This window comes from Phyllostomus hastatus, unplaced genomic scaffold, assembly GCF_019186645.2.
Source record: "Phyllostomus hastatus isolate PE091 unplaced genomic scaffold, TTU_PhHast_1.1 phas_scaffold_78, whole genome shotgun sequence".
Taxonomy (NCBI): Eukaryota; Metazoa; Chordata; class Mammalia; order Chiroptera; family Phyllostomidae; genus Phyllostomus; species Phyllostomus hastatus.
The window spans coordinates 82,786,807-82,803,695 of record NW_025334041.1 but is presented as its reverse complement, the minus strand read 5'-3'; the positions used below and the strand labels follow the sequence as shown (position 1 = coordinate 82,803,695).

Here is a 16,889-nt window from a genome sequence, read left to right as displayed (position 1 = left end):
AAGGCTTCACTGTAAAGCCATTCCAATCCACCGACTCCTTTCAGAGTCCCAAAGACATCTGGTCCCCCTTTCAGGAGCCCCTACCCTGAGGTCCAGTTAAAGTCAAAGGTCAGGCCTCACTAGTCCCCACTGAGGGCTCAACTCTGGGAGGGGAAGCCAGTCCAGCCTAACACTATCAGGGCTGCGAGTGGCCCCCTCCCAGCTCCAGCCTGTCTCCCCAGCCCCCACAGCAATGTCCACAGGCACCCAAGCCTTTCAGCGGCCCTCCTAGGGCCATCCCGGATCAGGGCCACTTACCCGGCTATACACGTGCCTCTTGCTCTGGGCCATGTTGCTCAAGGCCTCTACCCCCTCCCCAGCTGGCCGAAGACAGAGAGCAAAGGCAGAAGCCTAGGCAGGAGGGTCAGGGCTGCTGGCCCTCTCGGACAGACACTGGAGCTATCAGACGTGGCCCTCCCCAGTCCATTGGCCTGCCGCGATAGAGGTGGGGACAGAGATGGGGACTGGGGAGCACGTCCCCTCTGCTGCCAGAGGATTCCTGAACCCAGAGACACGGAGAATCCTTCTTGCCAGCTGATGAGTCTCACTCTGCGCTAGTGCTGCTCTAGACTTGTCAGGAACCGTGCTAGCCTCTGGGTCCTAGTGCCCACATTCTTCACCTGGGCCAGACAACAAGGGCAGGGACTAGGGGGCTAGGCCCAGCCACAGGCCCTCAGCACTTATCTCCGGAGTACGCTGTCCTAGGCCCAGGACTATCACCCTAACCACACTGGCCTTCCTCTAGGATGTGAGGCCTCAGCAGGCCCAAAAGCATCAAGTGACACTTCAGCACCATCAGGTGCCGGGGGCCTCCAGAGAGCCAAAATAAGGGTCTTTCACCCCCTTTTCCGGTGCTTTCTCCCTCCTCTCACCAAACTCTGCATTGGGGGTCCAAACCCGTTACATTAGGGTCTGGATTTCAATCTTACATAGGCCCTCCCCAACATCCAGCAAAGGAAGGGCAGTGCCAGAGGCAACTTCACGCACACAGCAAATCAAGTCAATACCGCAGTCCCCCATGCTGGCAAAGGCTGCCAGTCACTCTTCTCCCTTCTGGATGTTATACAGGGTCAGGCTCTGAACCTCAAGATTATCAGGTTCAACTGGATTCCATAAGGGTCAGAAGCACAAGGCCCAGTTTACCTGACACCTGACCCTTGTACTCCTGGCCTTGCCTCCTAGGCATCTCCTTAACAGAAATGGCAAGATGGTTTATTTTCTATATTTCTGTAGTGCACAAAATTTCTTTAACCATGCATTACTTTTATAATGAAAAATGTTTAATTTAGTAAGATTGTGCATTCTAGAGAAAGGTCTCCAGAAGGCTATGTAACAATACCATATCATTCATTCACCCATCTAACATGGGCTAGGCACCAAAAGATCAGGGTTCCTGCCACTAAGTAGCCAACAAGGTTGGCCTGGGATCTGACCTATGGCTCCACTGGGTGTGGTACCCACTGCCGGGCCTAGAAGATACCTCACTTGTCTGAACTGGGCTTCCCTGGGTCTTCCTACACTCCACCCTCTTGCTAAGGCAAGCCAGATAGCCCTTTAGTAGTACAATGGTGGCCGAGAGCCAGATCTAAGGTCCCAAAACACCTCTCCACATCTTCAGTCCTGGGCAGATCCCCCAGGAAACCATCTCTCTCCTCCCCTGCAAAATCTCCACGTGGCCGGCCTCCTGTCTTCCCTAAACACCATTACACGGGGGGGCAGAGCCACGCGGGTCCTTACAGCATGGACTTCCCACGTGCAGAACACTTCACAGTCTACAGAGACTCTTGGTTTTAGACTCTGGCTGTTTACATCCACTTGGTAGCTACATAAATTTGGTCCACTTAATATCTTTGTGCCTCAATCTTCTCATCTGCCAACTGGGAACAATCAAGGAACATAGAGAGCTGTTGTGAGGACTAGCTGAGATAATCCATATAAAATATTGAAGACATCACCTGGTATTTAGTAAGCATTCAACAAAAGTTAGCTAATAACAATGTTCTTATCATCATATTTGGACATCACAGTTAACACCATGGAAAGACAAGCCAGGAACAATGCTGAAAGGAAGCGGCGGCTTAGAGAACTGGGCCACTTCCCTAGAGTTACACAGAAGATGAGGAGTGGACCCAAAACTGGACCATAGCCTGGACTGAACCCTCTGCACATCCTCACTGCCATCACACATGTCACCAGGCTTCTGAGGCCATACTCTTCCTCTACATCAAGCTGCCTTCAGAGAGTCAAAAGGGCTCAGCTCTAAGAGCAACCTCACAACTCACTGGCCACACGGGTATATGCAGTCACCTAGCTTCTTGGAGGCTGTTTCTTCTCCTATAACATTGGAATAATTATCTACACTAATGTTATGAGGCTTGAATTAGATAAAGCACATAAAAGTGCTTTGTAAAAAGTCTAGAAGTTGTAGAAGTGCGAAGAACCACCTGTCATAACCAGAGATGGTATGTAAGTCTTCAAATAAAATATCTAGACAATAAATATGAGGATCACAGACAGGAGAAAGAGGAGATAGAAAGAAAAGGGTGCCTGATTCTGCCTCGTACTTGAGGGTTGTTGGGGGGGTGTTTTTTTTGATATGTGGAAAGACCTACAAACACTTCATGTTATGAACACAGTATGAACAGAGACGGAAACAGTTTCGCTTCACTCGGGCATATCAAAGAACACTAGCTGGACAGAGGTGAGGAATTCAAGATGAGCTTTCCTATTAAACGACAAGCCTTGTAAAGCAGAGCCCACAACTTTTCCTCCTTACGATCCCATCACCCTTAGCTCATGGAGTCAAATATTCATTGACTAAATAAACACATTAATATTGAGATATATTAGACAGTAAGTGTGGCTAGTGAAGGAGTTTAACATCGCATAGAGATAGATGGACTTGACCCAGTTACACCAGGAAGCCAGCCTCTTCCTGAGCAGGAGACTAGCGTAATGGAAACTGCTTTAGGAAGATCGAACCGATGCCAAGCAGGATGGAGTGGAGACCGGAGCAACTTGGTAAAATGGGGATAACATGCCCTGACCGGTGTGGCTCAGCTGGTTGGGCGTAGTTCCACAAAGTGAAATGCTGCCTGTTCAATTACTGGTCATGGCACATGCCTGGGTTGCAGGGCACATGCCTAGGTTTCAGATTCAGTCCCCAGTCAGGGCATGCGCGAGAGGCAAATGATCAATGTTTCTCTCCCTCACTTCCTCCCTCCCTCTTCCTTCTAAAACAAGTAAAATCTTTTTTTAAAAATGGGGTAACAGCAAGAGGTCTGCTGAAATAATGAGCAAGGGGTAAAGAGGGCCTGAACCAGGCTCCTGAGAGAGAGAGAGAAAAGGAAAAGGGCCCATTTAGAGGCAGTTCCAGTAAGTCCTGGGAAGGCCCGTAGACAGATCAGACACGCGGAGAGAGGCAGCGGGCCCGCACGGGCTCCAGAGACAGACACACCTGGGTTCAGCTTTGGTTCTCCTACTCCTTCACCTGTACGACTCTGGTCAAGATATTTAACTCAGAGCCCAGGTTACTTCATCTGAGAAAAAGGGGAAATAATGCCTGCCCCACAGGGGTGTTGTGAGGATTCAATAAGATTAAAGCAAAGCATTTAGCACAGTGCTTGGCACAGAATATGTGCCCAAGGAACTGTAGCATCATCTTCACTATTATTGAGAGGGTGCATCAATGATGACTTGCACACAGCAGCAACTCAAATGCCACATGAATAAATGAATGCACAAATAAGTGAATGAATGAATAAACGGGAGTTTTCAAGCATGAGTAATAGAAGAATAATGATTGAAAACATTAACAGCATTGGGTAGGGAGTGGAAAATTTCAATTATAAATATTTAAAAATAAAAGAACTGGGTAGGGGGGATGGGAAGGGAAACTGACCATGTTAGGAGAAAGTAAGTCTTGTTCTTAGGGCCTCCTCTGGGGCAAATTTACCTGGGTAATACTAACACACATTTCACTATTTCCTTCCAAACTGTGCCTGTCACGCAGACAAAACAGATTCCTTTATCCCCAATCCACAGGTTATGGACTTGAGGCTCAGAAGTCAAACAGCTCACTCTGAGTCTCATGGCGGGAAAATGGCAGGGGGCACATCTGACAGGTACACAATCCTTCCACAGCACCTCTGGGCCCCACCTCATGTCACAGAGGACAGGTCCGAGTTACTCCTCAGCCAGGGAGAAGGCAGATACTCCTGGATTTCTAATCCATTTTCCTCCCCAATGATATTAGATACTAAAATGTCTAGGAAAATGGAAGAGAAGAAAAAAATCTGTCTGATAAATAGGTTATTAATGGTCTTGCAGAACATTTAAGAATACGAAAGGAAAACAGGTAGATTTCCTTTCATATCTGGGGATTCAGGAGAAAAAAGTGAGGAGGAAAAGCCTCTTTGGAACCCTGCCTGTACCATTGCTACCTTGCTTTTACTGGCATCCTAGCATCCTTTGAGCCCTTAACCTCTTCTTGTCTCACCTCACCTAATCTTGACCTGAGCTAACCCAACTGTTTGCTTTCCCTGATCCCACTCATAAAGGAGCTGTTCTGAAATCCAGGCAGTCTCACAGTGGGGTCCACACACTTGAACTGAACTACACATTAGGCACTGGGCATGACTAGTTTGGCTACAGAGATAAAATGAAATACAATGGTAATTAACAAGAACCAGATCTCCTAAAGACTAAAGTTGTACATCTCTGAAAGGACTAGTAGGGAAGAGGTAAGTGTGGATGAAGTCCCTCAGAAAAGCACAGGGTATGCTCACTGAGTGGGGAATGGAGGCTGAGGGGGTGTGGGGCTAGAAGTTTGGAAGGCTGGATTCCAGACACACACAGGAACCCAGGAAGGAGACACATACAGAGTCTTTTGTTCCTAGGTCCTACTCCTGTTTCTGCTTTACAGATCTCATACAGAGAGGGCCTTGCCCCTAAATGGACCTTCTTTACCTCTCTAGCTCATTATCCCCACAAATGTCTGCAGCCCACTCCCAATCTGCATATAGGTCTACCTCCCCACAAAGTATCCCCCCGACCCAGGAATACCCAGTGACTGCCAGGCCAACCCCCAAAGGGTCCAGACCTCCAAGGTCCAGCAAGGAAAGCTACACAACCTGCCACACTCATCCTCAATAAAAGACCTTTTGCAGGAAGGCAAGAGGCACTGGAGCGCAGGGCTGTACTCAAGGGCTTCAGAAGCCCCTCCACAGTTGTGAAAAGCCAGCAGGAACACTGACCTCACCAGCCTGCTGCCTCAGGCCACGATCACGCCCACAGTGCTACGCCCACAGTGCAACCCTCTCAGTGCTAGCAGGGGTCCCACATAACAACCAGTTTGAAGTTCCTGCTGGTTCCTCCCCATGAATCAACTAGCAAGTAAGCCCTGGCACTAGGACCCTGCAGACAGAGAACCCTGAGCCTGCGCTCTAAAAAGAGAGATGCACCATTTCACAACTTCAGCAAAAGCCAAAGCAGCCAACAAAGCCATAGCCACCTGGGCTGTGCTGGGCTCTCCCTTTTGGGCAGCTCCCTGGCCACTCCCCAGAATCAGAGCTTTCTGTCCTTTCTCTTTTTAAATGCACGTCATCATCTGATCATAATGGAAATCAATCTCAAGTCACCGCGCAAAGGCGTATCCATGGCAACCTCAAGAGGAAGGACAGGGAAATGATGCTCCAGTGGCTGCAGCAGAGAAAGGTAAGTCCATTTCTCCTCTATCCATGCCATCCCACCATTTTCCCCTCTCACTCAAGTCAGGTGTGCGCCTTACCTGCAAATTCTAACTACCACACCAGCAGAGAAAACACACAAGGTGAGTGTTAGTAATCTATGCTATTGTGTAAGTTTATAGATATTTCTAGCATTATAATGGCAGGAAAAAAACTCTTTTTCTGGCTGACAGAGACAAAATCATTTTTCTTATTCACTACCTCAAGTGACAGTCTCAGCCTACAGTACCTTACACTATTAGTCACTGGTCTGTCTAGTCAGGATGCTGAGCTATCACTCAAGGGCTTCAGAAGCCCCTCCACAGTTGTGAAAAGCCAGCAGCAACACTGACCTCACCAGCCTGCTGCCTCAGGCCACGATCACGCCCACAGACTGGCGCAGTCAGACCACCTTGTTAGCAGCCCTGGACTCCAGCCCCTTGAGGTACACATATTAGGAGTTTAAATTAAATTTCTGCCTTCTCTGATGCCTCAAGGGAAGGAATGCCATTTCTGCAAAAGAGATTCATCAAACATAAAACTACAACTGAGCCTAAGTTACCCTACATGCCTCAATTTCCTCTTCTGTGAAACAGAGGAAATAACAGTGCTTTTCTAACAGGGCCATGGTAAAAATCACATTAAGAATGACTGAAGAGCACGTAGCAGAGTGCCTGCTACGCAGCACTCAATAAACACCAGCCATTGTTATCATCAGGAAGAGGGAGGAGAGACTACAGTGTAGGTCAGAGGGCACCCCAAGTCTGCTGTCTCTCCCTTTCCTCTGGACAGCTGTTTCAAGTTTCCCATACAACTTCCAAGTCCCTACTGCAGTCTGAGCCCATACCTGCACTGTCACTCTCACAGCACATAACCTCATAGAGAAAGAAACTGAGCCTATGAGATAAGAATTCCTTTGCAAATTTAGATGTATCTGCAGTAGTCATTGCCTCTTTCTCCTTACATTCTTTCCTTTCTTCTGTCATTCCTCTTCAAAGGAAATGATGAACCCTTCTTTTCAGGGCCAACCCTTCCACCTTCTCTGAGAACCTGATTTAACATGCATTTCCCTTGTGCCTTCAATCACACCCTCCCTAACTGGCTCTCACACACCATCATGTAACCTATGCACAAGACTCTTCTACTCTTGCAGAAGAAAACTGCTTCTAGTCTCTGTTACCCTTCTCGGCAAGCTGCCACCATCTCTTTTTCTTCCTCCCCCGCCAAACCATTCAACAAGTACACCCACCCTACCCTCACTTCACATGCATCCCTCAGTCTACCCAGCTCCTGGCCCTACCACTCCACTGAAGCCGCTCACACTAAAACAGTAAGAGTTCTGGCGGCTACAACCTCCTAACTAACTGCCTGACCTCAAGGTGCATTTTCCAAGCTCATCCTAGTGATCTCCCTGTGGCATCTGAGGCTGCTGGTGCTAGTCCTGGAACTTTTTCCTCTCCTAGCTTCCTGGACAACATTCTCTCTCACTTTGTGTACCAATCCTTCTCACCTCCCGTCACCTTCAGCCCCCCATAAGCACGGCTGGACTAATTTAATCCCACAGCACCGACCACCACTCACACCTACTGCCCGTAAACTGACTCCTCTGAACCTCAGATCCACATTTCTGCCTGTCTGCTAAGTGCCCAAGTTCAACATAATCCAACACTGTCTCCGCCCCCCCCCCCACATTCCCTCTTTACTACTGGCACCACCATCCACCCAAAACAGAAAGCGACTCATCCTCAGCAACTCCCTCTCTACTGTTCCCAATAGCCAATTACTCACTACGTCAGGTTAATTCTGTCTCCAATCCCTCAGATTCACCCCACTCCTTCCCATCCCCCCTGAGCTATCCTTAGTTTGGCCTTAGACCATGCCTAGGCCATGCCTAGGCCACAGTTTGCTTCCCAAAATATAATCTCATCACCCTCCACTGGTTCCCCTGCCCACCAAATTGAATCTTCTGTGCACAGCACTGCAAGCCATTTAAAACCTGGCTTTGTTATGAATCTAGTCCCATCAATCACCTCTCCTCTGATCCCAAAGTTCTCTTATATTCTAGCCCCTTGGATTCACATACCCTCCCCCTTATGCCTCTGAATATGTTGCCACTGTCAACAGGGCCATTTTCTCTCCTCAGCTTCAAGGCTCAGCTCAGTTCTCATCTCTTTCCTGGGGATTCCCCCTGACACCTCCATGCAGAGCTAGTTAGTCACTCCTCTGCCATCACATAGCATTTTGGACATATCTCCTACGATACCACATTTTACTTACAATAGTGCTTCCCTTAGCCCATCGTGAATTCCTCCAGGGCAGAGATTTCTTATTCACCTCAGACTCCTGAGCACTGGACAAGGAAGGCACTCAATGCTGAATAGATGCCTGAACCAACACCAGGCTCTAGGGATACATGTTTGCTCTCACAGCTTCCCATGGAGTAGCTCCACCTTTGAAGACCACCACCACGGAGGAAGTTACCAGTACACGCTCAGTGTATGCTGGAGTCACGCACACCCTCACTCCAGCAGAGGTAGCTCTTTCCTCTCCGGATAGGAGCATAAAAAACCAACAAGGCAGAGACAGCCCCAGGTCCTACAGAATCAGGCAGTGACGCTAACTCTCAATCTCACATGCTTCCAGAGTAAAAGGACCACAGAGAGACCTCTAGGCTCTAAAGAAAGTTCAGGTCTGCTGGGAAAACAACTCTCATGAGGTTCTGGGTGTGACAAGGGTCCAGTCTCTGCTTCAATGAACCCCCGCCCGGGGGATATGTAGGAGCTTGGGGAAGTCAGACTGTACATCAAATCTGTCCATTGGCCAAGTGCAACTGATACAACCCTAAACTTCAAAATAAAAATGACAGAAAGTCAAATTTAGTGTCTGCAAGATGGCAAGCCCTAAATACATTTTAACCAGTCAACTACTCAGCACTTACCTCCTCAGGGGACACTAAGGACCCAGTTCTCATTTCCCTTGGTATGGGACAGATAACTCAAGTCCCACAGTACCACCCAGTATCTAGAGAGGGGCTAAGCAACCTGGGAATCCTTTACTACAGCCCCTCCCAAACCATAACTCCAGGAAGCCACTAGCAATGATAAAGATGGCACAGCAAAACCTATAGTGGCAGTTGTCAATGGTACAGTGCTTCGCCCAACTATTTTGACTCCTCCCTAAAAACTTCTTCTCCCTTGTACCCCCATGTTGATCAGGCCAAACTTATCAATTGTCCCTTAGTATTGCCTCCTGTGGCCTTCCTTTTTCCTCCATTACTACTGTCATCACTTTGGTCTGCCATTTAATAGCTTTGAGAGTTACAACAAATCATTTTTCGTCTTTGGTGCCTCTTCTTTAACACACGGTAACAGCTGCTCTGTCTACCTCCCAGGATTATTAAGTCAAATGAAATTATACCCGTGAAAGATTCTGTAATCTGCAAAATATTATACCTCAATATAAGGCATTACTATTATCAGTAAGCTAATCCTCTATTACTAACACATGAAGCATATTTGGCTCCCTGCCTCTCTCCTTCCCCATTTCCAACCACATTATACACCACAGTAAGGAAACTATACACCCTGAAATATCTGCTTTGCCCATTTATCTCACTTGCCCAAAATCTTTCACTAACAGACCATCTCTTACTTGAGCCAAACAGTCCTGGATCTGACTTATGCACTGTCATCTCCGCACTACTGTCAGCTGCCTAGGATGCTTTCTCTAGTCTTGCAAACCACGATCCATCCTTCAGCATCCAGCTAAAACCCCACTACACTCCAAGTAGGACTAATAGAAAATAAAAGATTGAAACAACATCATGGAGAATTAAAGGCAATTTCGTGTGTAGAAAACTTGGTAGGCACAGCTGTCATCTAATGCTTTAGAAGTCACCTTTTTAAGAGAGATAACATTTTTTTTCTACACAGTTCTAAGAGATAACCTAGGACCACAGCATGGAGGTTGCAGAGATGTATTTCAGCAACAAAACTTCCTTATTGAACTATCCAAAGATAAAAGGGGATTCCACATATGCAGTAAATTTTCCATTATTAGGAATGTTCAAGCCCAAACTGGCCACTGGGCAAGAATATTTTAGATGGACTTCAACTATCACATGGATAACTGAACTAGAATCACAATGTTTTAGATTGTTCTGGAAAGCAAGAAGCAGAACATCTTTTCTGATTTTCAATCCAGTGATCTATACACTTGCTACTCAAGGTGTGGTCCACGTACCAGCAGCAGCAGCAACATCACTCCGGAACTTGTTAGAAGTAAATGTACAACCAACCAGAATCAGTATTTTAACAAGACCCCCCAGGTGCATGCACCACTGAAATTCAAAAACACTGACCTACACGGCCCTTCCCAAGCCTCGAGTTTCTTATTCTGGAACTGCACTTCTGGGGATCTATCAGATGTAAAACAGGGCAGCACCCAAGGAAAACAGTATTTCTAGCTCAAATCTGAAAAACTCTCCACACTACACTTCCAGTGGGAGACTCCTGGTAATGCCATTACCATATTAATGGCTCTGAAATACTCAGCAGTGGAGAAAACTTTAACCATTAAGTTTCTAAACATATCTGAGCACAAAATGCCTTTTAAAAAAATGTATTAACATTCCGATGGCTCAGGCTTCGGCAGTACACCAAGTAAAGAATGTCAGTCTCATGGCTGGACTCTCAGTAACAAGCCCACTAGATTAGTAAATGGTCAATACTGGGCTTGCTGCTCTCCTAACTGCAATAAATGAGTTAAGTTTCTAAATCACTGCTTCTTTAAATACAGCGAGGTTCCTCATCTGTGTAATTTAGCTCTGGTTCTGCCTAAAGACAAGAGGAATGCGCAAGATCACTTCTCAAGGGTCACCCTGCCAGGTAAGGCGGACCCCAGCAGCAGGAAACACGGACACACCAAACCCATATCCATGCCTCCATGCTTGAGTCCTCTACGTTTTCTATTATTTTTGTTTGACACAAACTTCTCAACCATGTGTCCACAAGGAAACCTGTGGCTCGGAATGGGTTCAGGGGTGCCTCGGACGCGCCCAGGAAAGGAGGGGGGACCTTTGCAGTCCCGGAGAAATTCGGAGGCTCAATCACTCTGACCCCTGGAGAACACCGCCAGGTTGAGCGCTCTTTTGGGTGGGACCAGTCCAGACCCAGACTGACGACCACCCCCCGTTGCGGCCCACCCTGCCGTTCCCTGTCCAGCACACCGGGATCCATGCTACCCCCAGACCAGCACCGAGCCCCCAGTGCCCCGCCGGGAACCTCATGAGCACGCGCGGGGGGTGGGGGGCGGCGATGAGACGGCTGCCAGGGTCGCTGCCTCCATACCTGTTCGGTCAGGGGCTTCGCGCCCGAGTCTGGCCCCACCGGCAAGCGACGCCCAAGACCTTGCGGGTCCCGCCCCGCCCCGCCCCGCCCCGCCCCGCCCGTATGAGCTGCCCGACGCGCCGCGTCGTCCAACCCTTCTAGGCCCACCCCACACGCTCCCACCCCTAAGCCCCAGAGGCGCTCTGAGTCCAGGGAATACACTACTTTTCCCCGAAAACAGGTCTGGTTTTAAAACTGTGCACTGAGCGCGGCCCAGGAGGCATCTATCAGGCATAAAGCTGGACACCTGGAGTGAAATATGCGCGTGCGCGCTGTGCCTGGGAAGCCGATTAGGACCACAGGAGAGAGGCTCGTCTTGGCCAGCGCCCTCTGCCGTCGGGTAGGAGAGCGCGCGGAAAGGTAGAGGTCTCATTTGCAGCAGGCAAGTTGGTTCAGAGTCGCTGAGTTTTTGAGGGCTAAAAGCTCAGTAGTAACAAAATTCGTGATAATCTCGATTACTACTTATCTCGTCAGTTAGCTTGAGGAAAAATTAAATTTTCGTGCTACCCAGTGTTGTCAACCATATGGGGATATAGGCATTCTCACGCCCTTAAGATGCAAACGTAAAAGAAGACAAATTAACATAATGGCATTTTGGAATTTTTTTATTTAAAAAGAGAAAACATTAAAAAGTACAAACCCTTTCACCCAATGCACCCATTTTCAATAATGTATACAAAGAAAAAAAGATATGCTAGAGCAAATATTCAAAGATATTTGTATAAGGATATTGGGAGAGCCAGGATTCCACAGACAATGGCTTCAACTGCCGTTTCCTGGCTATGTGAGATCTGGGGTGGGTTGGTTGCTTAATCTCTCCGTGCCTGTTTCCTCATTTGTTTAATGAAAATGTTAATGATAATATTTATTTTAAGAGGTTGGTAGGAAGATTAAGTGAATCTATGTAAAGAACTTGAAATATGACTATTGTAATGTTTTTTTAATCTCCGTTAATCCCAGATTAAAAACAACCTGAAAAGTCCATACACTTGATGGCAGGTGGAGGTGGGGGGCAAATGGTAAAAGATGAATTGGGCAAACTTTACACTACTACTGCTTTTTTTACCATTTCATCTTCTAAATATTTCTAATTATTCTGAATATTTAATGTATTTGCATAATCCAAAAAACACAACAATAGAAAAAGAATGCACTGGGAAACCTCCTTTTATCTCCTTGTTCCCGACTACTTTCTCCCCCTTGCTCACTGCAGGTAACCTTTGTTATTAACTTCTTGCTTATCCTCTCAATGGTTTATGCAAATGCAAACAAATATGAATAATATATCATCTTATTCCTCCAATTTCTTATGCAAAATGTAGCATACTATATACACTTGCACCTTAGTTTCTGTCTTAACAATATATCCTGGAGATCTTTCTAGATCAGCAAATAGAGCTCTTCCTCCTTCCTCTTATCAACTGCATAGTACTCTATTGCATGAATATACTTAATTTATTAACCAGCCTCTTCTAGTGGGATACTTTGTTTTCAGCCTTTTGTTGTGCAAACAGTGCAGCAGTGAATCACCTTGTACATATGACATTCCATGTGTGAGCAAGTATATCTGTAGGATACACTGGGTCAAATAATAATTGCATCTATAATTTTAGTAGAAATGGCCTCCATCCCCTTCAATTAAAGAGAAATAGTATGAAAAATAAATTTAAAGGCTGTGAAATGCACTGCATACACATATTTTTATCATGGAAAACCATAGATAACATAAATAGTTTACCATTTTAACCATTTTTAAGTGTACAATTCAGTCGCATTAAGCACATTTACATTATCCTGCAACCACTACCCATCTCCAACACTTTATCTTTTCATACTGAAACTCTGTACCCACTAGCTCACTTTCCTCCCCTTACCCTAGACCTTGGTAACAAGCATTCTGCTTTCTGTCTCTGTGAATTCGACTATTCTAAATACCTGGTATAAGGAGAATCACAATATTTGTCCTTTTGTGTCGATCTTATGTCTTTAAGCGTCATTCATGTTGTGGCAGGTGTCAGCATTTCCTTCCTTTTTAAGGCTGAATAATATTACATTTAATGTATGTACCACATTTAGTTTTTTTATTCACCCATCAGTGTACATTTGGGTTGTTTCTACCTTTTGGCCATTGTATATATGCACATATTTTGAAACGTAAATACATAGCCCACTCATCCCATCCCCAAGATTACTATCCAAAGCAACTTTTACTTTTCATTTATTTTTTTAGAGAAACATTGATTTGTTGTTCCACTTATTTATGCATTCATTGGTTGCTTCTTGTATGTGCCCCAACTAGAGATTAAACTTGCAACCTTGGCCCATCAGGACGACGCTCTAGCTAATTGACCTAGCTAACCCAGTCAGAGCCTACCTAAAGCAACTTTTAATGCCAGTTTTTTGTTTGCTGTTCCAGGGTCAGTCTCTGAAAACTTAAGCAACTTAGATGCAAACATAGCTTCTATATAAGCTTCCTGCACCTGTTGTTCTGTCCACTGGACAATGTATCTTGGAGGTTACTCATATTAGTACATATTGATATACCTTGACATTTTTTTAAGTGTATTTTTTAAAAGTTTGAGCTGGAGCCGTTCTTCTGAGTGACTTTTTAACGACCTTAACAGATGTGCTGAGTTTTCATGTGAAGCAGCCAGGCCTCAGGTGGAATGGGGGTGGGAGAACAGGAAAGACCCAAGTGCTTCTCAGCATCATGAATGGGAGTTCCAATGAGTTTAAAGGGCAAGATGTGCTAATAGGGAACATATTGTTTCTTTACATTGGATCAGCTGGTGGTCTTCAAGGGAAATTAATATTTTCTTTGCCCTATGTGTCTTTTCATAGGTGCCAACCTGAGGCTCCCTCTGATGGGGGAGCCTGAACAGGACTCCAGGACTCCAGAACTCCAGTGTGCATGCCTGGAGCCCATCTCCCAAACTGTGATGCGGAACAGAGAGCATCTGCTCGTCTGGGTGGAACCCTTCCAGAACGTTGGAAAGAACCAAGAGGAAAAACCTGCCCTGAAAGAGAGGAATGCTGTTTCCCAGAGGAAGGAGGTGGTGCTCAGGCTGAGGGACTTGGAGGGGACTTGGATAAAGGCAAAGAGCAAATCAAAGGTGTCAAAGCCAGGTACGGTGGCGGGGTAGGGGACAGGTGTGGGGGGGAGAAGCATTTAGCTGAGCTATATCAGCACTCTCCAATGGGAATAAAAATGTAAATTTTGAAATTGTCTTTAACTGAGGTGTAGGCTAATACATTTAAAAATATTTTTGGAGAAAATTATTAAAATTAAATTTTATATAAGCCAGTCATGCTTATAATCGTATTTTTTAGCAACCATATTCTTAAAAATAAGTGATATTAATTTTAACAAGATATCCAAAATATTATTTCAACATATAACAAATATAAAAATATTGACAAGATATTTTACATTCTTTTTTGGGGCAAAGTCTCTGAAATCCAGTGTGTATTTTGCACTTAGAGCACCTCTATATTCAGATGGCAAATTTTCATTAGAAATACATTTGGTCTGGTTTAGATTTCATAAAACTTACAGTTGAAAAATAAGTTCAAGTATGTAATTTGTTTCAAATATATTTAGAAGTTTTCCAATAACTGGATTGATTATACATTTTTAAACTTAATTAAAATTAAGTGAAATTTTAAAGTTCAGTTCCTCAGTCACATTAGCTACATTTCAAGTACTCAGTAGCCACATTGGCCAGTGGCTGTTGTATTGGACAGTCTAGAGATAGAATTTCAACCCTTCTTCCCCCTGCTTTGTCCTACTTTTATTAGAGGGTCTGGCTTCAGGAAATAATCTAATGTGTGTTCTTCACTGCCTGACTTTGTCACCACACACTGGGAGAGCGCTGAGAGATGAGGTGACCCAGGGAGCAACAGATGTGCTGTTTCCCATTTCTTTCTGGGGTGGAGGTGGGGACAATGTGAAGATGGTCCCTTGAGGACCCTGAAGATTGTGTAATAAGAGTCCACAATGTGGGTAAGCCAGAATAATCATAAAATGTTATTCTTACTTTGGGGACTTAAAACCACTTATGTCCTGTTGTGAAAATCATGGGAAAAACCATATTTACATAGAGACATTTTTGTTAAAACAAATACAGGCCCTTGAAAAGAATACAAGTCCTCATTAGATTCTCTAAAATCAGAAATAAAAAGATGTCCAATATCTCTAATTCTAATGAACATTGTATTTTAGGACATAACTGATACAATAAGGTGAGAAAAATATAAAAGGCATAAAGATTAGGAAGGAAAAAATTGAACTGTCCTTTTGCACAGATTATATAATGACTTATATATAAGATATCAAAAGAATCCGAAAATTATTAGGATTACCTTTTTAAAATTTAGCAAACTGGCTAGATATAAAATCAATAAAAAATCAATTGAATTTCTATAACCAACAATAAAAGTTAGATAATATAATTTTTAAATAAAGCTGATGCACCTAGTAATACACGTAAGAAAGCATGTGCACAATCTAAACTTATAAAATTGTATTTGGAGACATTAACCATAGCCTAAATAAATGGGAGATCTAGCCCTTTCATGAACAAGAAGATTTCAATCATAAAGTAGTTATCCTAAATTAATCTATATATTTGAAATAATTCCCATCAATATCCTATTAGGATATTCTAGGAGCATAACAACAAATTAATATATTTCTAGAGATGAGCAAAAGGCCAAAAAAAGCCAAGAAACCCCTGAAGAAAAGAGACACAATTGTGAGGGTGGTGGTGCTTACTTTAAAGTCATAGTAACTCAGGCAATGTGGTATTGATGTCGGAATAGGAAAAAAGACCACTAGAACTTTCACATAATGTGAAATTATGAATCCTAAGGCACAGATGATCACTGGAGCCTGTGTTTGCTAAACTAACCCCTGGTAGCCTGGAACCTGTGTTTAAAGGGCCATAAGAAGGGACAGAAAACAAAGTCTGGGATTGAGCAGAGAGAGCTGGGTTGAAAAACTATCCCCTACACACTTAAAGGCAGGATAGTCAAAGAGCAACACCCCCAGAGAGTAAACTTCAAAAAAGTGCTTCGCCCGGGTTGGTGTGGTTCAGTGGATTGAACACTGGCCTGTGAACCGAAAGGTTGCCTGTTTGGTTCTGGGTCAGGGCACATGCCTGAGTTGCAGGCCAGGTCCTCAGTAGGGGGCATGCAAGAGGCAACCACACATTGATGTTTCTCTCCCTCTCTTTTTCCCTCCCTTCCCCTCTCTCTAAAAATAAATAAAATCTTTAAAAAAAACAAATTTTAATATAATGAAGGAACAAACAATTATAAAAACTGACTAGGTAGATTGGAAAAATAACCAATTATAACATGTAGTAATAAAAATATAATTATAATATAAAGTCATTAGATGGCCCAAACAAAAGATTAGTTATAGCTATTATCCTAAAATAAAAAGCCTTTCTAATTCTTTTTTATCCTCACCTAAGACATTTTTTCATTGCTTTAGAGAGAGAGAAAGGGAGAGAAAGAAACTTCAAATGCGAGAAAAGAATTGATCGGTTGCCTCCCATACACGTCCAGACCAGAGATTGTATGCACCCAGACCCAGACTGGGGATGGGGGATGGAACCCACAACCTCAGTATGTGCCCTGACCGAAAACTGAACCCACAAACTTTTGATTTTGAGAGGATGCTCCAACTAAATGAGCCACACCGGCCAGGGCTAAAATAAAAAGCCTTTCAAAG

The 16,889-nt window shown here is 44.7% G+C and overlaps 1 protein-coding gene across 7 annotated transcripts in view; it reads right to left on the bottom strand.

Moving 5' to 3' along the window:
* DCTN1 (dynactin subunit 1) overlaps nucleotides 1-11,191 on the bottom strand; it is a 29,192-nt gene extending 18,001 nt beyond the window's left edge. For 4 of the 7 annotated variants that reach the window (XM_045828915.1, XM_045828918.1, XM_045828917.1 and 1 more), the window contains exon 1: nucleotides 298-563. In XM_045828915.1, the coding sequence (XP_045684871.1) occupies nucleotides 298-330 (33 nt within the window). In that variant the 5' untranslated portion in view covers nucleotides 331-563. Of the gene's footprint in view, nucleotides 1-297; nucleotides 564-11,113 lie in introns of those variants that run through there. The other 3 variants (XM_045828916.1, XM_045828922.1, XM_045828920.1) reach the window with 2 other exon arrangements.
* Nucleotides 11,192-16,889: the final 5,698 nt, after the last annotated feature.